This window comes from Garra rufa, chromosome 22, assembly GCF_049309525.1.
Source record: "Garra rufa chromosome 22, GarRuf1.0, whole genome shotgun sequence".
Lineage (NCBI taxonomy): Eukaryota > Metazoa > Chordata > Actinopteri > Cypriniformes > Cyprinidae > Garra > Garra rufa.
In genome coordinates, this window is record NC_133382.1 from 11,438,248 (window position 1) to 11,461,777 (window position 23,530).

At 36.0% G+C, this 23,530-nt stretch overlaps 1 protein-coding gene across 2 annotated transcripts; it reads right to left on the reverse strand.

The window, feature by feature from the left end:
- Positions 1 to 1,094: 1,094 nt before the first annotated feature.
- Positions 1,095 to 23,310, reverse strand: samd14 (sterile alpha motif domain containing 14). Of its 2 annotated transcripts, XM_073828784.1 has the most exons (10): positions 22,624 to 23,310; positions 22,499 to 22,541; positions 19,345 to 19,394; positions 14,579 to 14,736; positions 12,189 to 12,546; positions 10,986 to 11,073; positions 5,654 to 5,722; positions 5,397 to 5,532; positions 4,591 to 4,704; positions 1,095 to 1,375 (listed from the first exon to the last, which is right to left on the reverse strand). In XM_073828784.1, the coding sequence occupies exons 3-10, from the start codon at positions 19,385 to 19,387 to the stop codon at positions 1,214 to 1,216; spliced, it is 1,128 nt and encodes a 375-aa protein (XP_073684885.1). In that variant the 5' UTR covers positions 19,388 to 19,394; positions 22,499 to 22,541; positions 22,624 to 23,310; the 3' UTR covers positions 1,095 to 1,213. The 2 variants fall into 2 exon arrangements, with proteins under 2 accessions (XP_073684885.1, XP_073684886.1); XM_073828785.1 differs by lacking the exon at positions 22,499 to 22,541.
- Between the last annotated feature and the right edge of the window lie 220 nt (positions 23,311 to 23,530).

Below are 23,530 nucleotides of genomic sequence, written 5' to 3' on the forward strand. Positions count from 1 at the left end.
TCATCACCATCCTTATCCATTCTGTCTGGAAAGACATGAAGAAACAGAACAACCTGAGACAGACTAAATCCAGAACAACTGCGGCAACGTCTCCAAGATGCTTCATGAAAAAACCTACCCGTGAAGCTACAGTACTATTAAAAGTTTTAGGCACTTGTTTAAAAATGATGTAAAATGAGGATGCTGTCAAAAATAATGTCATAAATATCAATTAACGTCTATTAAATAATTAAATCAAGTTTTAGGTAGCTGTCTTGAAGCATCTTGGAGATGAGAGTTGCTACAGTTCTTCTGGATTTAGTCTGTCTCAGTTCATTCTGTTTCTTCATGCCATTCTAGACAGACTGGATGATGATGAGATCAGATTTGTGTGTGGAGCACTGGCTGTTGTCAGACTCCTTGTACAAACAAAAGTCTGACTGGATTATTACAATTAATGGCAAAATTAATGTTTGAAAATGTAGACTGATATTTCCTATTGACACACTACAGCAAAAGATAGAAATAACTGACCTAAAACCATTTTTTTTTGTTGGTGAAAATACTAGTCGCCTAAAACTTTTGCACAGTACTGTATGTCAGCCCGTAGATTCAGAAGCAGCATCCCGTTGGGTAATAATAGTGTAAGTTCCTGTTGCTCATTCAGGTTCTGCTTATAGGCTGTAAAATGACATTCAGGACATTGATCCTTTTTCCCCCCTTTATAGCTCCCCCCCAAACCTTTCCTCTATGTCCCATAGCCTTCATCACAGAACACCCCTAACTAATCTCTCTTTAATTAGAGATCTAATGATCGAATGTCCACATATTCTGATGAATATATATACTATGCTAATTTGTCAGTGTAAAGTGTAAGTCTGTCATTAAGCTGGTTGTTTCTGGTTTTGAAACATGTTTCACTTCATGTTCCAGTTGTTGTCCATAATCCAGAAAAAAATCTTCTTCTGTCAATGTTTTCCTGACAAACATGCTGACGAGGTCTTATTAATGTTCAATAAATTACAAAGCAATGTACATTATACAACAATGGCACACCTTTAGACACTTTGCACACATGCTGCTGAATCAGTGTTTCAATAATATGTAAATGAACAAATTTTGCAAGTTATCTTTATTAATATATCCATCAGTAATACATTGTGAAAGCCAAAGCAATGTTTGACATTAATAATGGCACCTGCAGCGTATTGTATTCAGTCTTTTAGAAACGCCATCAAGTGGTCAGTAATTTTTGTCCATCTTCACTGTGTCCATTTTTCCCACTGTCCCGTTTTCCGTGAACCCCATTCTGTCGCTCTGTCCTATCTTTGCCAGCAGCAGAAAGCATCTTCTTTTTAAAACTGAAATCTGTGCCACGACTGCTGTCACAGTCATTCTGAAAAAAACACATACAGAGTTTAGAGCATACAGTTTAAAGCAACAATTTTCCACAAGGAGCAAACGATACTTTTGTTGGTTACAGGTGTAATGTTTAATGTTTAAAGAATGACTGCTTAAGAAAACCAACAAGCAAATGTACCAACTGCTTTAATTTAGTATATTCAAACAGTGCAGTAATTTATTTCAAATTGAATATGCTGCACAAACCACCTTTAACATGATTAAGCTAGTGTGAGTCTGTTTCACTTCACCATAATATGATTGTCCTTCTCAGTGGAAGATGGTTTTATGCTGTGTGTGCCAGTGCTATCGATCTCCAAATGTTCCTCTCTGCATTTGAGAGGACTGAAACTGCACTTCATGAAAAATCTATATTAATGTTCTACCTGTATATTAAGATGTTTTTGCAAGCTGTTCTGCAACCGTTCTGTCCCTTTTTGGATTTAGAATTAAACAGCTGCACTCTTAGGTGTATTTATATACACTACAAGTCAAAGGTTTGGAATAATTAAGATTTTTTTAATGTTTTTTAAGTATTTCATGCTCATCAAGGCTGTAAAGTACAGTTTAAAGAACTGTTTCGTGTTTTAATATATTTTAAAATGTAATTTATTCTTGTGATTGCAAAGCTGGATTTTCAACATCATTTTTTCAACTTCATTGTTTCATGATTCTTCAGAAGTCATGGGCTCAGTTATTATTGGTTCTCAATTATTAACAGTGGTTTGTATAATTATTAATGCTTAAAAAATGCTTTTAGTGGAAACTGTAATACATTTTTTTTTTTCAGGTTACTTTGATAAATAGAATGGCATTTATTTGAAATAGAAATCATTATTGAATCTTTACTATCACTTGATCAAATGTAATGTGTCCTTGCTGAATAAAAGTATTAATTAATTTAAATCTTACTAAGCTCAAACTTTTGAATGGTATCACGGTTTTTACAAAAATATTAGGCAGCACAAACTTTTTCAACACTGATAACGATAAAAGGTGTTTCTTGAGCATCAAATCAACGTATTAGAATGATTTCTGAAGAATCATTTAACACTGAAGACAGGAGTAAGCTTTTCCATCACAGGAATTAAATAGTTTAAAAAGTATTAAAATAGAAGTTATTAAATTGCAATAATATTTACGTTTTTTTTTATTGTATTTTTGAATCTGCAATAAGAGGGGTCATACAAAATGCATGTTACATTTATATACAGTCCACAACAAAAAATAATATTTGAATTTATAAAAATGATCCCATTGAAAAGTTTACATACACTTGATTCTTAATACTGCGTTGGAACTACATTGAATGATCCACAGCTGTGTTTTTTTTTTTTTAACTGATAGTTGTTCATGGGTCTCTTGTTTGTCCTGAACAGTTAAATTGCCTGCTGTTCTTCAGAAAAATCCTTTAGGTTACACAAATTCTTTGGTTTTTCAGCATTTGAAACCTTTAACCATGAACCCTTTCCAACAATGACTGTATGATTGTGAGATCCATCTTTTCACACTGAGGACAACTGAGGGACTCATATGCAACTATTACAGAAGGTTCAAATGCTTACTGATGCTCCAGAAGGAAACACAATGAATTTAAGAGTCAGGGGGTGAAAACTTTTGGAATTTGAAGATTAGGGTAAATTTAACTTATTTTTTTTTTAGTACCAAATGACAAAAATATGACATTAAGGCAAAACAGGAAAAATGTACACATCTCATTCTGTCAACTTTACACCCCGGCTCTTAATGCATTGTTTTTCCTTCTGGAGCATCAGTGAGCATTTGAACCTTCTGTAATAATTGCATATGACGCCCTCAGTTGTCCTCACTGTGAAAAGATGGATCTCATAATCATACAGTCATTATTGGAAAGGGTTCAAATACACAAAAAAGCTGAAAAACCAAAGAATTTATTGGACCTGAAGGATTTTTTTCTAAAGAACAGTGGGCAGTTTAACTGTTCAGGACAAACAAGGGACTCTTAACCAACCATCATTAAAAAAAAAAAAAAAACATAGCTCTGGATCATTCAGGTAACAACACAGTATTAAGAATCAAGTTTTTTAACAGGGTCATTTTTATAAATGTAACTATTATTTTCTCTTGTGGACTAATATGTGAACGTCTTTTATGTGAAGTACACTATATTGCCAAAAGTATTGGGACACTCCCTTCTAATGAACAGGTTTGACTACTTTAGTAATTTCCATGAGTACAAATCTTAATGTTTAAGCATATAATGATATTCTAGAGAATTTTGTGCTTCTAATTTTATAGCAACAGAAGCCTTTTCTATTCTAACATGACAATGCCTCTGTGTATAAGACAAAGTTCTAGAAGAAATGATTAAGTGAATTTGGAAGAACTTGACTGGTCTGCATAAAGCAAAGTTCTAATCCCAGCTGAACACCTCTGGTGTGACTGACTAAATGCAGAACTTGAGCCAAAAACTCACCACCAAACAGCAATGACTTGCACATATATCTACAATCATTTTAGACACTTCCAAAATTGTTGCAACAGAGATAGAAATACAATTTTTAAATACATGAATTATATTTCCATCTTTGTTGCCACCGTTTTGAAAGTGCCTTTTCCTGTTCTAAAGAAGGGGGTGTCCCAATACTTTTGTCCATATAGTGAGTGTACAAGTTATTGTTTTTTGGTTTTGTAGTTTTTGGCGCAAGGTCTACATTTAAAGTCACTAGAAGTGTTCAGCTGGGATTAAGACTTTGCTTTATGCAGACCAGTCAGGTTCTTCCACAAAGACTTAATCAATAATTTCTTTTTTAACCTTGCCTTATACACAGAGGTATGGTCCTGTTAGGTTAGAATAGATAATGGTCCCGTCCAAACTGTTGCTACAAAATTAGAAGGACACAATCCCCTAGAATTTATAATCATGGAAATTACTAAAGTAGTCAAACCTGTTCATTAAAAGGGGGTGTCCCAATACTTTTGGCAATGTAGTGTATCTTATTCAGGTCAATACTAAATAACAAATAACATGCATTTTGTATGATCCCTCTTATTTTGGTAAACGATTAACATTTTGCAGATTCTGCAAAGTGTATGTAAACTTTTGACCTTAACTGTACTTCTTTCAGTATGAGACTATTTTTTTAGCCACAAGTATGATGTAAGAGACTTGACCAAATGTAGACATTACTGGGTAATTTCTACAAAAGAGTTTTAGTTTTGTTATCTCACCCCATCTGAATGCTCGGGGAGGGTCTGATAGGGTTGTGATGACTCAGTCTTGCAGGGTCTGCAGTCTTCCAGTAAACCCACTGAAGAATCAAATTCCTCATCAGTACTAGAGCCCTTGAAGAAAGAGGAATGAGTGATAGAGTGCTGTAATATTCCATAAATGGCAGTTTAAAATAATTAAAAAATTATGTCAAATTCATATAGAAATTATAGTATTTATCATTATTTTCATTCCATTAAAGAGCTTACATTATCTTTTTTTTTTTACTTGAGGTCCACCATTTGCAATTGCAATTTTTTCATGACTCACTCTTTGACCGTCACAAAAAGGACCACATTCTTTTTGCGAAATGAGAAATACCGTATACATAGAGACTGTGTGTTTGCTATTGGATTAATATTGTACTTGCCCAATCACTCAATCCTTGAAATGTGCTGCTTAAACTATTAATATCAGACTTTTCAATTGTTCTAAGATGGCTTTTTTTGAATGGGTTTTTGTTTAAATGCCTAAAAAAGGTTCAAAATATGTTAATTCTTCATTATTAATTCTATGGCATAAAGTAAAACCTTTAAGCTTTAACTTGTTTTAAAAACTAATAAAGTTGCTATAAAGTGGGTAATAGCATTACAGATGTTGTCTGGGGACAGCATAACACTGAACAGGAAAATCCTTTTGAAATTTTGCAGAAAGAACAAGGGTGATTCTAACTTTCGGCCTATAAAAATACATCATCACCGCAGCATTCTATTGTTTCTCATACAATATTAATAGAACCTATGGACTCTAGCTGAGATTAGGTTACCTGGGTGAAAGGTCTGGATGGGGACTGAATGTTCTTGGGGGAGCCAGAGCCTCTTAATCTTTCACTGAACCAGGAGAAAGGCACAAACGGTGGACCAGAAGAACGCGAAGACCGGTTCTCTGTTTTCTCTGAATCCCTGGATATAAACACAATAAAAATACCTCACACATCTACATCTGTACAGGTATGCAAAGAAACACTGGTACTTAGATGACTGACATTAGCTGAATAAATGTAGGACAGACTCACACACATACCGATTTCCTGCTGATAGTCTGTTGGATCTGTCTTTCCTGACCTTTCCATATGTGCGACGTAAAGTGACCCTGCCCACAGAGAAACAAGCAGATAACCTTTAAAGCGCAACTCTGGCCACTACTACAGCATCTGTATAATGCACAAACATTGCTCTCACATACAGAGACTGTTTACAGTCATCAGAAAGTAAACCTATAGTTGTCTCTACATGTTTAACATTAAAAACATTTAAAATCTTCCAAATTTTTTTTAGACATAGCTAGCATACTCTGTGTACAATAAAGACTGGTTTTGTATGTTTGTCCACTGACAAAAAATGACGGTAGGTTTATTTGAACAGTGAGAGACAGAATAACAACAACAACAAAAAATCCAGAAAAATGCATTTCAAAAAATTTTAATGAGTGAAATAGGTATTTGACCCCTTCGCAAAACATGACTTAGCAAAACCCTTGTTGGCAATCACAGAGGTCAGACGTTTCTTGTAGTTGGCCATCAGGTTTGCACACATCTCAGGGATTTCGTCCCACTCCTCTTTGCAGATCCTCCCCAAGTCATTGAGGTTTTTAGGCTGACGTTTGACAACTCGAACCTTCAGCTCTTTCCACAGATTTTCTATGGGATTAAGGTCTGGAGACTGGTTAGGCAACTCCAGGACCTTAATGTGTTTATTCTTGAGCCACTCCTTTGCTGCCTTGGCCGTGTGTTTTGGGTCATTGTCATGCTGGAATACCCATCCACGACCCATTTTTAATGCCCTGGCTGAGGGTTGGCTGAGGTGCTCACCCAAGGTTTGGCAGTACATGGCCCCGTTTATCGTCCCTTTGATGCGGTGCAGTTGTCCTGTCCCCTTAGCAGAAAAACAACCCCAAAGCATAATGTTTCCACCTCCATGTTTGATGGTGAGGATGGTGTTCTTAGGGTTATAGGCAGCATTCCTCCTCCTCCAAACACATCGAGTTGAGTTAATGCCAAAGAGCCTGATCATGCTGGAATACCCATCAACGACCCATTTTTCATGCCCTGGCTGAGGAGCTCACCCAAGGTTTGGCAGTAGTGATGCGCCGGTCGGGGTTTTTTTCAACCCACGGGTCCCGCTTTTATGAAATTATTTGGCCCGCCCCAGCCCGCCCCGCACCACTGTATCTATTTTTACAACCCGCCCCGCCCCGCACACGTGACCAGTAAATAGACATACTAGGCATTGTAATCATAATGAAAACAGCCTTTATTTCAGCCTGAAAGTGCTTGGAAACATCACCCTGTACACTGGTAACAACATACGATTATGAATATGAACCATAAATCAGGTCATATTAATAACAAGATAATCAGTGGTGTAACGTTAGTGGTGCCGGAAGAAAAGTGGGTATACGCTTCATTTATGAATTTCGTTTTGAACTTTCTATTTGAACGTATTAGTTTACTGGGTCCTTGGACTTAAAGGTTTACAGGGGTTCATTGGTTTAAGGAATTTCTGATCGAATTTACCTTCTTTTTGTTTGTAAGGTATTGTGTTCGTTGTTATGTACTGTTTAAAATGACTAGGGTGCAGGCGCATCAGGTGCAATCATCAAATACAATTTAAAGCAAGCCGGCGCCACGGTCCTGACTGCATCATTACTGTCTTTATTGGGTGTTTTTTAGCGAATATTTACATTTATTCACATATGACTGGATGTGGTTGACTGTCATGATTTTGGCTAATGCAGGACACTACTGAATAATGCGCATCAGAGGAGATTTAAAAATAGGTATACGCATAGCCGCCTGATAAAGTGGGTATACGCCGTATACCTACCCTCCACTACACCACTGTAGATAATGATAAACATTTTCAACATTTACAAAGCAGCGTTTGTATTCATCTAGGCTAAACAATTTTTTTTTATTTCAGATGTGTATAGGCCTACAGTTTACAGCCTACGCTAAATAACCACTAAACTTTTGTTTTATTTAACACATGGAAATGTTCATTTAGCGTTTTTACGTTCGATGTGCAAAAAAAAAAAAAAAAAAAAATGGCATCCACTGTACCGGGGTTTAATCTATTTCGCCTAGACTCCAGCACCAGTCCAGCAGAGCTGAATGTGCGCTCCCTTGATGCGCTCGTTGCTGGCAGCGGGAGCTGCTTGGCGCTTTCATGATGTGACGTGTTGATAACCTTATTAAAGAACTTAATAAAATATGAAAATAGATATTCCCAAATATTTAATAATTTAATATAGGCTATAGGGCAGGGGTTTTCAAACCTGTCCTGGAGCCTCCCCTGCCCTGCACATTTTGCTTGTCTCTCTCATCTAATACACCTGATTCAAATCATCAGCTCATTAGTAGAGACTGCAAGACCTGAATTGGGTGTGCCTAATAAGGGAGACATACAAAATGTGCAGGGCAGGGGAGGCTCCAGGACAGGTTTGAAAACCCCTGCTATAGGGGATTGCACACAACATACATAGATTATTTTATTTAATTTTGTTTTTAATGACCCGTCCCAACCCGCCCCGCGAATAAAGTGACAATTTCTTTACCTGCCTCAACCTGACCCGCGGGTTACCCGTGGGGTCCGCGGGTTATGAGACGACCCGCGCATCACTATTTGGCAGTACATGGCCCCGTCCATCGTCCCTTTGATGCGGTGCAGTTGTCCTGTCCCCTTAGCAAAAAAACAACCCCAAAGCATAATGTTTCCACCTCCATGTTTGACGGTGAGGATGGAACTCTTAGGGTTATAGGCAGCATTCCTCCTCCTCCAAACACAGTGAGTTGAGTTAATGCCAAAGAGCCTGATCATGCTGGAATACCCATCCTCGACCCATTTTCAATGCCCTGGCTGAGGGTTGGCTGAGGTGCTCACCCAAGATTTGATGGTACATGGCCCTGTCCATCGTCCCTTTGATGTGGTGCAGTTGTCCTTTTCCTCTTAGCAGAAAAACACCCCCAAAACATAATGTTTCCACCTTCATGTTTGACGTAGGGGATGGTGTTCTTAGGGTCATAGGCAGCAATCCTTCTCCTCCAAACATGGCGAGTTGAGTTGATGCCAAAGAGCTCAATTTTTGTCTCATCTGACCACAACACTTTCACCCAGTTCTCTGAATCATTCAGATGTTCATTGGCAAACTTCAGATGGGCCTGTATATGTGCTTTCTTGAGCAGGGGGACTTTGTGGGCACTGCAGAATTTCAGTCCTTCACGGTGTAGTGTGTTACCAATCGTTTTCTTGGTGACTATGGTCCTAGCTGCCTTGAGATCATTGACAAGATCATCCCGTGTAGTTCTGGGATCATTCCTTATCGTTTTCACGATCATTGAAACTACCCAGGTGAGATCCTACATAGAGCCCCAGACTGAGTGAGATTGACAGTTATTTTGTGTTTCTTCAATTGGCGAATAATCACGACCAACTTCTCACCAAGCTGCTTGCTGATGGTCTTGTAGCCCATTCCAGCCTTGTGTAGGTCTACAGTCTTGTCCCTGACATCCTTGGTCTTGGCCATGGTGAAGAGTTTGGAATCTGATTGATTGATTGCTTCTGTTGACAGGTGTCTTTTATACAAGTAACAAGCTGAGATGTTTTGACATCAGAGACAGTTTGACATCAGAGTTCGGTACGTTTGGCTAGTGTGAAAGCTGTCATGTGAATGCGGGTGCTCACCGAGGTACCGAACCCAAGACTACCTGAAGGAGGTGGTCTGAGTTCGGTTGCACTCAAACTGTGGTGCGGTTTGCATGAATATGAAAGCAACACAGACTCGAGTGCGCACTTGTTCAGGAAGTAAACACATGTAAGAGATATTTAAGACATAGTGTTGATGATTTTCCGTGAAATTCGAGCAGGAGTGAGCCTGCAGTGTATTTGTGCATTAGTGCAATCAAAGCGGCAAATGAATGTGAATCAGTGTATCGTCAAAATAGTCTGTTTGCAGGCGGCAGAAAGCAGTCTGAATGTGACATACACACAGTAAACCCAAATGTTGTTTCCTCCGCTGAACATGATAGCACAAAATTAATAAAAAACACAATTTACTATCAATTTATATTACTAATACAATTTACTATTGTTTTCTATCATGTGCTGTGCGTGTTTGTGCCAGGGTTCGACAGAATCAAGTTAAGTGTGAAACCAGACCAACGCTGCGGGGGGCACCAGGAACAAGCGCACCCTGGCACGGACCACAGCAAATGAGCCCAGTGTAAAAGCCACCTAAGAGATAGTCTCAGCCTCAGACGTCACGCCCACAGAACGTTGGCTAAACGTCTGATGCATATGGTACGCTTAACTGAAACACTTCAGGAATGTCGAAGTCGTCATCTGATTAGTTGAATTTGACTGGATTTCCGGAAGACGCAAGTGTCGCGTTTATTTTCGGTCCGCCGGGAAACAAAGCGCAGACTGATTTACTCGCGTTTTGCTAAAATGTGCTTATCCAGACGCCATTGTTGTTATACACACATGCGACGTTCGCGAACAAATTACTAACTTACTGCTTGTTCTCCCTCTTCTTCGTTATCTTTCAATGCTGGTTATTTCAATGACTGACTTGTTGCACGCCAGTCTATTGTTGTGGGGGCATTTCCACGCACAGAAACATGACGCTGAACGAAACGAACTGTGATTGGTTGTTTGACATGTCGATCAAACGGTTTTATGGGCGGGACTTGGCCAATGAAAGCTGCCATGAGTTCCAGACCTTCAGCCGTCAGTCAGCGAGACTACCTAAGAGAGTACTCCTAATCTCATTTGTTACCTGCATAAACAGACACCTGGGAGACAGAAGTCTTGCAGATTGATAGGGGATCAAATACTTATTTTACTTATTAAAATACAAATCAATTTATAACTTTTTTTTTTCACAAGACTACTACAACGCATATGTGTAGTGCTGCTGAGGCAGGATCTACCATTCTGGTGTAGAACTCGGATACACTGTGCCTTGTTTACAAGCAGTGGAATGCACATGTATGCGTTGTGTACTCTTGTGAACATGCATAAAAGACTGACACGGAAGAGAAGAAATTGTTGAATGAAGTTTGTTTTCTTTAAACACAAAAACTATTCTTGTAGCTTCATAAAATTACAGTTGAATCACTGATGTCACATGGACTATTTTAACAATATCTTTACTACATTTCTGGGCCTTAATCATTATAGTTGCGTTGTTATCTATGCAGGGTCAGAAATATAGAATAAAGCAGCTATATAGAAATCTATACAGAAAGCTATATCTTAATTTGTGTTCCATCTTACAGAGTTTGGAATGACATGAGGGTGAGTAATTAATGAAAGCATTTTCATTTTTGGGTGAACTATGCCTTTAAGATACTAACCCCAGATCAAGAAAACGTCTCCTGGTTTTCTTGTCCAGCAGCACTGTTGGACTATCAGGTTCATCAGGACCAGTGTCATGACTGTCGTCTGAAAACAGATCATAAAAATGAGCATCAGAATCCAGATTAGAATCGGTACCCAGCTGTTCGAAACATTTAATGTGGATCAGAATGATCTGGTTCAGGATCATTCTGCCATTCTATCCAGGATCAGGTAATCTTAATTTTTTGCCAGTTTTTCTAAAGCAGAATTGCATTGGATTATTCTATTGTGATGGGCAGTCTCATTTAGGCTGCACTTATATTTAGCATTACCATGCGATCATCGTGATCTGATAAAACAGATCGGATCATCGGTAAATCAGGACACGGCCCATTTACACTTGGCAACATCAACTGACTTCTCTATCTGGATAACCGTTTGGATCTTTCTTTCCCGCACAATATTTAAATAAGTCTGCAGGGAATGACCCCAGTGCAAAGTCGACCTGTGGTGGGTTTTCTATACAGAGAATGAGCAACTTTCGGGTACTTTCCTCTATCTGCCCTCTAACGGTTCACAAGAGAGGGGGAGGGTTTTACGTAATGTCGACCTGCGAATGCAAACACAATGACTGGATTGCATTTACTTTACACTGAGATCTGATCACAATGTGTCCTTAACTACCTCTGGACCAGGACATGCTGATCAGATAACATTTACACTTGATTTTTCAATGTGTATGTGGACAACACCGATATAGAGGCTGCATGTTAATGCCAAGTGTAAACGCAGTTTAGAGTGCTGGTAAACTGGATTTGATAATCTGAAAAAGTTGGATCATGGTGATCTAATTCAATGTTGCTTTGAAAAACCAGTAAAAGTAAGAAGAATTACCTGCTCAAGGATAGCAAAAAAAAAAAAAAAAAAGGGGGGATTTCCAAATACGAATCATTCTGATCCAGATTAAACTTTTTGAACAACTGGGACAGAATTTAGTCCAGATCACAATCAGAACAGAAGCTCAAAATTAAAATATACAGCAATCCAGATCAGAGTAAATAGCAAAATAAAGTATGTAGTATATATTAAATTATTCATGCAGTGGACTACCAGTAAAACTGATAAAAATTAAAAACTAAAGCAAATAAACTGTGATTATGTGAGAAATGTTGAAGGTGTCTGAATACATGATAGATGAGATGTTCGTCTGCAGTTCAAACCTTCGCTCTGTGAGTATTCTCCATAGTGTAGAAGAGGTTGGCTGCCCTCACGAGACTTGAGGTTGTCAGTCTGGCAAAGATGTGCTGGAGAAGATGTCTCTGAATGGACACAGGGTCTAGTGGGAGACTTAGAGGGGGTGAGGTGAAAAGCCTCTTGAGAGGGGGTGTTCAGGAGATGCCTGTAGCTCCGTCTTTCATCTTGTGTCTCCTTTTCTCCAACCACAGTGCAGGGGTCAAAGGCGAAGGTTCGGTCTCTCCGTGAGGAAGGGGAGGAAAGGAGCAGGTCGGAGGAGGGGGAGGAGCAGTGAAAGGAAGGGTGGACTGGAGAAGAGGAGGTCTGCACGGAGCCACCAAAACTCTAAAGCGCAGACACATACAATGACATATGTCACATGAATGTGTGTTTTTTAGGGTCAACTGAAACTAAAGCCGACAAAAAACTTACTTTACATTGACATTAACTGAATTTAAATAAACTATATTTAAAACAACAAAACCCTATTTTATGTTAGCTGGTTGCCATTTTTCATTTACATTTGGTTTAACTTGGTTTACACAAATATAAAAAATGACTAAAAAGTTACTAAAACTTTAATTACAATTTTAAAATACAAACGAAATGATAATAAAGACCATAATAGTGTCTCAGTTTTACTAAAATGAAACGGATGTTTACATCGCAAGGTAGCATTTAAAGGAACAGTTCACCTACAAATGCGAATTCAGTAATAATCCCATATGTTGTTTTTTCTTCTTATCTTCTTTTTTTAAATAACCATAACTGCCAAGCTCCAAAAATGCAAAAGTGGTCACCTAAAAAGCACCATGATAGTTCCTTTAGTGCTTTAAAATAAAGAACTTAGTGGAAGGGAAGATTGTCAGTAAATATCTTAGATTTGAGTATCTTCCTATACAGTATATAAAACATAATAAAAAACTAATACAATGAATTAGAAATATATATATATATATATATGTGTGTGTGTGTGTGTGTGTGTGACCCTGGACCACAAAAGCAGTCATACGTGTTCATTTTTTTTTTAATTGAGATGTATACATCTTCTGAAAGTTGAATAAATAAGCTTTCCATTGATATATTGTTATAATAGGACAATATTTGGCTGACAACTATCTGAAAATCAGGAATCTGAGGGTGCAAAAAGTCTAAATATTGAGAAAATCACCTTTAAAGTTGTCCAATTGAAGTTTCTTAGCAATGCATATTATTAAACAAAAATTAAGTTTTGATCTATTTACTGTAGGAAATTTACAAAATATCTTCATGGAACATGATCTTTACTTTATATCCTAATGATTTTTGGCATAAAAGAAAAATCGATAATTTTGACCCATACAATGTATTTTTGGCTATTTCTACAAACCCGTGCTACTTAAGACTTAAGACTTTTTAAAAGAAATTAATAAAATAATTATATTAAGCAAGGATGCATTACATGCATTATGGGTATATTTGTAGCAATAGCCAAAAATACATTTTATGGGTAAAATTATTGATTTTTCTTGCCAAAAATCATTAGGATTTTAAGTAAAGATTATGTTCCATGAAGATTTTTGTAAATTGTCTACCGTAAATATATTAAAACTGAATTTTTGATTAGTTATATGCATTGCTAAGAACTTCATTTGGAAAACTTTAAAGGTGATTTTCTCAATATTTCATTTTTTTTTTTTTTGCACCCTTAGATTACAGATTTTCAAATAGTTGTATCTCGGTCAAATATTGTTCTCTCGTAACACACTTATTTATGATGTATAAATCTCATTGTCAAAAAATGTACCCTTATGACTTGTATTTGTGCTCCGGAGTCACAATTAAGTTCTTTTGAACCGCCTACTCATCATAGAATCGTGAAATCCAAACAAGAAATGTTTCTTGAGCTCCAAATCAATGTTTCCAATAGTGACAATGAACACTGGACTAATGGCTGCTAAAATTTTAATCAGAAGAATAAATTACATTTTAAAATATATTAAAATAGAAAACAATATTTGAATAATATTTAATAATATAACTGTTTTTACTGTATTTTTGATCAAATAAATGCAGCCTGAGTGAGCCTAAGAGACTTCTTTCGAAAACTCAAAGCAAAAATCTTAGCCACCCAAAATTTTAAATTGTAGTGTAGCTCACAGGAAACAAGTCACATCTAGAAATATTACATTTTAAAGAACTGCTTATTTATATTGCTTATTTGAACTTCAGTTAGTTATTTTCATTACCTATAGCGCATTAAATGAGTCAGGCACTCCATCAAAAAAAAAAAAAGGGTTATGATAACGGTCCTTATTATAGCTAATGGGTTTGGAATAAATAATATGACAAATGACAGAATTATCAATTAGATGCACAGAATCCACCGCAAACACACCATTCTATCAATGCTGTCATCTCCATCTATGGAGCTCACACTGTCTCTCAGGCGGGTTCGAGAGGGCCGATGTCTCCTGGTTTTGATTGACAGTTGTGCTTTGGCTTTCTGTAGGCTGCTGTCAAGTCGTTCAGTCTCTGGAACTGCCTCCGTCAGGTCTAATGTGGTATAAAACACATAGATGTACGTTTACTTCTTGAGTTCTTTTGATGGTGAGCATTTGGAGACAAGCATGTAGCCCAAGACGCACGAACTAACACCACAAATATGATGAAAATCATGATAAAAGACTGCTGCACTGCTCTCAACACGCACATTAGTGTTCTCGTTACAATCCATAAAATGCAGTGACACTGTAAAGCAAGCCTAAAGCTCTATTAAGCTGTCAACAGCCTAGATTACTTATATGAATGATGGGTGGCCATTCCTCATGTACACCCTGGGGGTGTGTGTGAGGGTCAGTGAAACAGGAAGTAACAAACGCACACTAACAAATACACTAAAGTGAGAGAATGGCACTGGGCAGTGTGTAGATCTGTGCAAAACACAAACTTAAAGATACAGATCAACAAGAGTTTTCATATATTATTTTGTGAAAAACAAACTGTAATTTAAATGGCACTGTGAAACCTGGCCCAAATACATTTTTTCTGTATTTGTTAAGTGATAGTTGTTCATGAGTCCCTTGTTTGTCCTGAACAGTTAAACTGCCCACTGTTCTTCAGAAAAATCCTTCAGGTCCCACAAATTCTTTGGTTCCTCTGCATTTTTGTGTATTTGAATCCTTTCCAACAATGACTGTATGATTTTAAAATCCACCTTTTTACACTGAGGAAAATAAGGCAAAATAAGAAAAATGTACACATCTTTATTCTCTTCAAAAGTTTACCCCCTTGGCTCTTAATGCATAGTTTTTAATTCTGAATCATCAGTGAGTGTTTGAACCTTCTGTAATAGTTGCATATGAGTCCCTTTTTTGTCACTGTTGGAAGAAGGTCAAATACACAAAAATGCTGAAAAGAATTAGATTTTTTCTGAACAACAGTGGGCAGTTTAACACAACACAGTATGTAAACTTTTGAACAGGGTTATTTTTTTTTATAAATTTAACTATTATTTTCTCTTGTGGACTATATGTAAATGTCTTTTATGTGAAATATCTTATTCAGGTCAGTACTAAATAAAAAATAACATGCATTTTGTATGATCCCTCTTATTTTGGTAAAATAATTAACATTTTGCAGATTCTACAAGGTGTATGTAAACTTTTGACCTCAACTGTAGATAGATAGATAAACAAACAAAAACAATTAGTGAAAACGTCAAAATGACTATACTGTGGTACTTTTTTTATGTATTTATTTGAATTCTTTATACAGTACTATTTTTTAAGCAGTATATGTCATACATTTTGTTAAACTTTGGTCAGTGCTATGGTACTTTGTTGTCACATTATATTATTGTTTGTCACATGACCTCATCAATTTCTAAATGCAAGTGGTGAGTAAAGCCAGTAAAAAACAGCCAAAAGCAGTCATTTTACATTGAAGGCCAACTAAAGTTTATTACAATGTGGAATATGACTATAAGTTTCTGTAAAAATGGTACCAAAGCTGTCACTAGGATGGTACCCTTTCAAAAGTTACTATTATGCATCATTTACATACTATTCTACACTTTGGGTAATAATATGTACCTTTAAGGTACACTAATATGCACACTTTGTGGTAAATAAAGTACCATTCAAATTAACAGCAGTTGTTTTATTAGTTGTATGCACTGTTGTACAGTCCATATTTTGGGAAATGTAGGTCATTCTACCAAGTATTCCATGCAGAGGTGTAAAATACTTGAGTAATTTTACTTGATTACTTAAGTATTATTTTGGGGGATTTGTACTTTACTCAAGTACAAATCAAACTGACTACTTATACTTTTACTTGATTACATTTCTGAAAAACAATTTTATTTCATCTTGAAAAGTACATTACATTTTTATTGTATCTTATGCACATTAAATATGGTAAATGGAAGCTTAAACGTGCATGCCTGACGTGACAATCAATGATCAGTGTTTTCATGCATCAAGCACACACATTGCTAATTTAGTTATGACTTTTATTAGGTAAATGGCTGGCTTTAAATCTTCACCATCAAATCTGAGGAAGCATATTGACATAGCAAAATTGCATTTCCCCCCAAAAACGTTTATTCATTATTCGTTCATTATTTTTATAGAGCCATTAGCTGTGTAACATATTAGCTGAATGCACAATATTGAGTGCAAATGAAATCAGTGATAAGAATTTAAATACAATTAATATTTTTTTTGGGATTTTTTTAAATATATGTTACAAATCTCCAAAAAAAAAAAGTATTTAAAAAAACATTGTATGTTAAATTAATTGTAATTCATGTTTAGTCATGTTCTTACCAGATAGTGGATATGTTGCATTTACAATATGCCCTTATATGACACACTGAGTAGGAATTAATATTTTTTTAATCCTAATAATTACATTATTTGGTCATTAATTTAATTAGTCGCAAATAATTATTTATCAGTATTTGCTGAGAAAAACAAAACAAAACTAAATGTCCCAAATAAACAATTAAAAGATTAATTATCCTTTTAGACAGTGACATTGAATAGACAACACAAAAAAGTGGCCTTACAAAATGTTAATGTTTTATGTTTTAATTCTATGACTCAGCTCATTAATTCAACACATTCTTGTATTCTGTCTGAAATTTCTCTCACTATTTACTGAACCTCAGTCATCCCAGATGTTTATGACTTTCTTTCTTTAGATGCACACAAGCAAAGCTTTTTATTCCATATAATGCAAGGGGACAGGACCACTTCAGAAACCACCCAAAGTGAACACGACGGTCAAGATTAAGATATTAGTATTTGTATTCTTCTTTGTTTCAATTAAGAAGACCCTGATTCATTAACAGGGGTTGCATAAATTACTGTCATTTTCACTTTGTAAATAGTTTTTGAAGTGTCATTTTTGGATTTCCCATACACTTGTGTTAAGAGATGATTTTTCTAAAACACTTAGCTTGTGTTCATCTGATAAATGAAAGTCATATGGGATGGCATGAGGGTGGAAAGGATGGAGTTTCCTTTTAGTTCCTTTTCTTGTATTTTTTTCCCCGATGTGCTTCATTTTAATTGTTGTTCTTGCACTAGATATACATGTGTAACCTGTGCCATAGTATTTTGTTTTCGTGCTCTCTCCCTTTAACCAAACGTCTGTATGTCTGTCAGGAAAAAAAAGTACTTTTACTTTTTCAATACTTGAGTATAATTTAAAGTTGTACTTTTTTACTTGTACTCAAGGATGTTTTTGGCCAGATACTTGTACATTTAATTGAGTAAAATTTTCACTGAGTATCTGTACTTTCACTTGAGTAAAATTTCTGAGTACTTTTTACATCTCTGATTCCATGCCTACACTTTTAAAAAGAGAAGAACCTTGAACATACATGAAACCTTTCAGATGCAGAAAAGATTCTTTATAGTCGAAAAAGGTTCTTTAAATCTTTTAAATGTTTTTCAAAATGGTTCTTTTAGGAACCGTTCACTGAAAGGTTCCTTGGGGATCCAAAAATGGTTCTTCTATGGCATCACTGATGTACATTTGCATGTGCATAGTACACATACTACAAGCATTTGCAATGCTTCGATTATAGTTCTTTCCCCAATTAAAGCCATTAAAAATATAGTATACCCAAAAATTTAAACCCTCAAGTTGTTCCAAACCTGTATGAGATTTGTTTTTCTTCTGTTGAACAAAAAAAAAAAGATATTTGAAAAATGTTAGTTACCAAACAGTTGAACGTAGCCACTGACTGGCTTAGTATTTTTTCCATACTTATGAAATGTCAGTGGTCAACTTTTTGGTAACCATCATTCTTCAAAATGTCTTAATTTGTGTTCAGCAGAGGAAAAAAACTCATACAGGTTTACATCAACATGAGGTGGAGTAAATTATGACAGAATGAAAAAAAGTCAATTATTTTAATTTAAGAATTTTCATTTTTTTTTCACTATCCCTTTAAGAATATCTTTTCACAAACTTGAACCTTGGTCTTTTTGCCATATTATTTTCAAATACTGTTTTGCTTCAAAAAAAAAAAAAAAAAAAAAATTATGTTGTGATTCACCTCATAGCTGGTTGGTTTGGTTCATGGCGTATAATGCTTTAACAAAGATTTTCTAAAAATCCCTATAGGAATAATGAATGGAAAAAATACTTCCGGAATCAACACCACAGAAAAACTGCGTGGGCGCTAATGCACTCTATGTTGTAGGCTGCTAATGGAAAATGGGAACATGTTCATAAAAAACGGTTCTACTCTATTCCATAGCCAAAACCTTTCTTCTCCCAACTCGTTTTCAGATCTCAGCACTAATTCCTGTGGTGACGTAGAGACTGACTCAGCAAGCTGCACCTTCAAATCCTATACAAAAATCCCATGAAGCCAAACTCTTAAATGTCCCCATTACATCTACCATTATTCCTCAACCATGATAGATTCCATCTAGAAATTCACAAAAATGTTGAATAAAATATTTATGACTCTAAAACAAACCAGCGCACATGCTCAGAGAGAATCATAGCCCCTGGTGCTTTTAGAAGCCAGACTGTAGCTGCTCTCTCCTGTAATGCGCTCAGTGCATTGGGAGTGTGGAAATGAAGATCTGGACATTAATGGAGGGGGGAGGGGATGGGCAGACGGGAGAGGTCACTCACCAAACACATCCTCTTCTGCCTCGGCCAGCGGAGTGGAGGACATCTTCAATCTGAAAGAGTGAAACTTTCAAATTTAACTGCATACGGACAGGAGAACATTTAACAGAGCGGTGGCAGGCTGAGCTTTTCAAGAGGGGAAGCACACATGTCACTGATCAATAGAAAAGTATTAAGATCTGTTCTTTTTGTGTCTGCAATGTTGATTCTAAAATCTGCTTCTCAAAAATAATTGACCAAGCTCAGACCGTAGATACAATATTTGCAAATAGCAATAAACAAATGAAGGTTAAACTAAATGCTTAATGTCAAACTATTTCAAAGTGTTTACAGCTATGTTCTAAATTTCTGAATTACTGTGGTTAAATTTTAGGGGAAATTAAGCACTGAAAGAGGGGTTATGTGTAGTATTTTATATTGCATTATGTATAACTGTTAAATTCACATAAATAAAAACTCACTTAGTAGGGGCACAAAAAACCCCACATATACAGGACTGACCAGTTGGCCAGGTTGGATTTGGCTGCCACATACACAGTGTCCAGGCAACAGGCCGCTGTGCCATCTGCTGCCCAGCACCTTACAACGGTCAGTGCTCTTACCATAACATTCATAACTCTATCTATCTATCTATCTATCTATCTATCTATCTATCTATCTATCTATCTATCTATCTATCTATCTATCTATCTATCTATCTATCTATCTATCTATCTATCTATCTATCTATCTATCTATCTATCTATTTATATTTGTCAGCCTGTCTATCCATTCATATGCCCACAGTCTGTATGTTTGTCTATATTTGTCTTTTTCTTTTAGGCTGATCTACACATGTTTATCTGTGTGTACACTGTAAAAAAAAAAAAATTATGGTTAAAAAAGGCTGCTGTGGTTGCTAGAACTTTACTGGAAAAAGTGTGCTGGCAACATTTTAAGTTGTATGGATTAAACTTAAATTTACAGTAAAAAACGTACATTTTATACAATGAAGTAATGTTATAATATGTTACTAAAAATGTTTTTACCATCATAATATACTGACAACAAGTTTAAAAAAAACACAGGTAGTGAGAAGCAAAGCTAATCACAAAGAGCTCATCCATAGGCAGAGGTAAATAATACATCGAAGATGTCAAGCATACAAATACAAAACATGATCTTTCACTGCATAAAAAGGTGGGGGTTTATCTTACTTAGTATTTTTGTCTTGTTTCTACATTTACATTTAGTCATTTAACAGATGCTTTTATCCAAAGCGACTTACAAATGAGGACAATGGAAGCAATCAAAATCAACAAAAGTGCTATGACAAGTCTCAGATTAGCTTAATGCAGTATAAGTTTTTTTTTTAATTATATAGTAAATAAAAAGAAAATGGATAGAATAGGAAAAGAATAGAGCAAGCTTTTTTGTTAATTGTATAATAAATAAAAAGAAAACAAAATAGAAAAAATAAAAGATATAAAAAAATATAGTTTTTTTTAAAAGAATAGAAAAAAATGGATTAGAGAGTTAGAGGGTAAAATAAAGATGAAATAGATGTGTTTTAGCCGATTCTTGAAGAGGCTTCAGCTGTTCGGATTGAATTGGGTAGGTCATTCCACCAAGAGGGAACATTTAAGGTAAAAGTCTGTGAAAGTGATTTTGTGCCTCTTTGGGATGGCACAAAATATATTTTGTAGTCAAAATATCAAAAAATTCTTAAAACAAGATGAATTTACTAGACAAGCAAAATTATGTAAGGTATTTAGTCTTGTTTCCTAAGGAAAAAAAATAAACAAGACAAATCAAAACAAGACTAAATATCTTATATAATTTTGCTTATCTAGTAAGTGCATCTTGATTTAAAGAATTTGTAGATATTTTGACTAGAAACAAGACAAAAATACTAAGTAAGATAAGCCTTTGCATTGTGGTAATAAACATGACATTGAAATAATAATAAAAAGTGAAATAAAAAGTGGTGAGAACATAAATAAATATTTTTCTACCTCTAAAGCTGTGGTGTGCCTACTTTGATTTTTTTTATTTCAAATTCTTGTGTGGTGAAGCACCCACTTTGAGCTTTTTGCCTATTGGATGTGCGCACTTGGACAGTTTTTTTTTTTTTTTTACAAGCGTGACATTAAAAGTATGCAAAAATCCTTATTTAACAACATAAGATCTAACATAAAACCGTAATGCACATAACTGATAAGAAAATAACTAAAAAAGAAACAGTGGAAAACTTAAAATGTGAACTGTCACAGATTTCTTGGAATCTATTTTTTTTTCCACTGTAAATTATAAAATGGCCTGTTCTTTTCACTTTAAAAAACTGTAGTATTTTGCTGTAAAATTGCATAACATGCCCCCCTTTTTTAAGCAAATAACTTATCATTAACCAATTAACAGGTTTTTACTGCAGCATTTTACAGTGATGGAAAAAAGTGTAGAGAGGGATTGTGATTAGGAGAGGTGGTTGAAAAAGGTTCACCTCCCCTGTGGTTAAGTTCAAACCCCTGATCCATTAACTAGGGACTCTTCTACACTCTAGAAAAAAGGTACAAAAGCTGTCACTTTCATGCCTTATTTACTCCTAAAAGGTGCATGTTAGTACCTTAAAGGTACATACTATTACCTTTTGAAATGATCCTGCCCTAGTGACAGCTTTTGCCTCTTTTCTGAGCTAAACAGTCACTAAATCAAGAATAAACACAACACAGGACAAACATTTTTAGATCTTATTAAGAAATCACTGTATAGGCAACTGACATTGTCCGTATGACTACAAGGGCCTCACTTTCACAAGTCATCTCACTGTGATGGAGATATGAAGCTAATGGCCATAAAACTGCCCCCCGCACACATTATCCCATCTATAAGAATTAGGGGGGGGTAGGGCTGCTAAGTAGCTGACAGGCAGGGAATGGCAATGGCAAACAAATCGATATGGAGATGGGAGGGGACGAATCTGACCTGTGTGCACATATCAGCAAATAAAAGCTTAGTTTCACTGCAGGGCTAAAAAAACTGAAATGGTACATGCTCATCAACATTTCCTTGGCTACGCAGATATGCATAACCTTGTATTGAATACACACAATGCCTGATCAAGAAATATCTGTGAAAAGAAGTACTTACATTCTTTAAAGAAAGCATTAAAATAGCTCACCTCTGTTATAAGAGCTGCAGATGACAATCGGGACAAACAGAGGCTGTAAATCATGAATATTTCATTAACACAAATGGACGGAAGGGGGACAGGATGGAAGAAGAAAGCCGGATAAACAGACTCACCTCTATGTAGTTGCGTATCCCACAGCAAAGCTCAGCTGCTGGGATGGGCTGACATACTGCTCCTCTGCCCTGCTCACGGGATGCTGCTGGAGGACTTCTGTTCCTGGATGAGCACAAATTTACAACGTCATTGGGCTACTCTGCGTGTACACACTCACACACACACACACACACACACACATAGTCCTCAGCAACAGAATGTCAGACACTGCTATACACACCCAAGGACAGTGATGAAATGAAGGAGGCTGAGAGAGAGGGAGAGAGACAGAAAGGGGAGGGAGGTAGAGGCACATGTGCATCATGAATCAATGTTATTACCACTCCAACAACCAATCAGCTTTTATGCCCCATCACAGAGGAAATCTATCTGTGTGTCTGCTTCCATTTCACTTACAAATATATTTGAAAAAGGTACTTAGGTGCAGGCTATGTATGGTGAATTTGACTAGATTAGAACTAATGTGGTGTAATGCAATGACACTGCTTTAAAAACATTTTAGGCATGATTTTAATATGCATACTATTAATAATAGCATTTATTTTTTCAACTAATTTATAGCTTAGATTAAAAAATATTTATTAATTATCATTAGATACATTTTAACAGAATAAACGTTTATAGCTTACAATATTTTAATACTATTGTAATTCAAAATAAACGTTATAAACATTTAAATATGATTTAGTATAGTTCATCCTCAAACTCTCATTCTTCGGATCCTTTTCTCAATGTTTTCAATTTACGCCATTCTCATAAACATTATGACAACAGCTCAGCGCAAAAATTTTCCCGTTTGTTGACAATAATGTCAACAATGTTTTGACCGTTTGACCGTGAGAGAGACCGGAACAAAAATTTCATTGGATGAACGAGTGTTATCGCCTTTGTTATTGGACCTATGAA

Excerpts from the sequence above, each read along its gene's own strand:
- samd14 (XM_073828785.1), bottom strand. The coding sequence starts at position 19,387 with ATGTCCTCCACTCCGCTGGCCGAGGCAGAAGAGGATGTGTTTG. Across the intron at positions 5,723-10,985 it reads AGACGTTTTCTTGATCTGGG|GGTCACTTTACGTCGCACAT; the intron begins GTTAGTATCTTA and ends CTCTGTGGGCAG. Across the intron at positions 1,376-4,590 it reads TCCCCGAGCATTCAGATGGG|AATGACTGTGACAGCAGTCG; the intron begins GTGAGATAACAA and ends TGTTTTTTTCAG.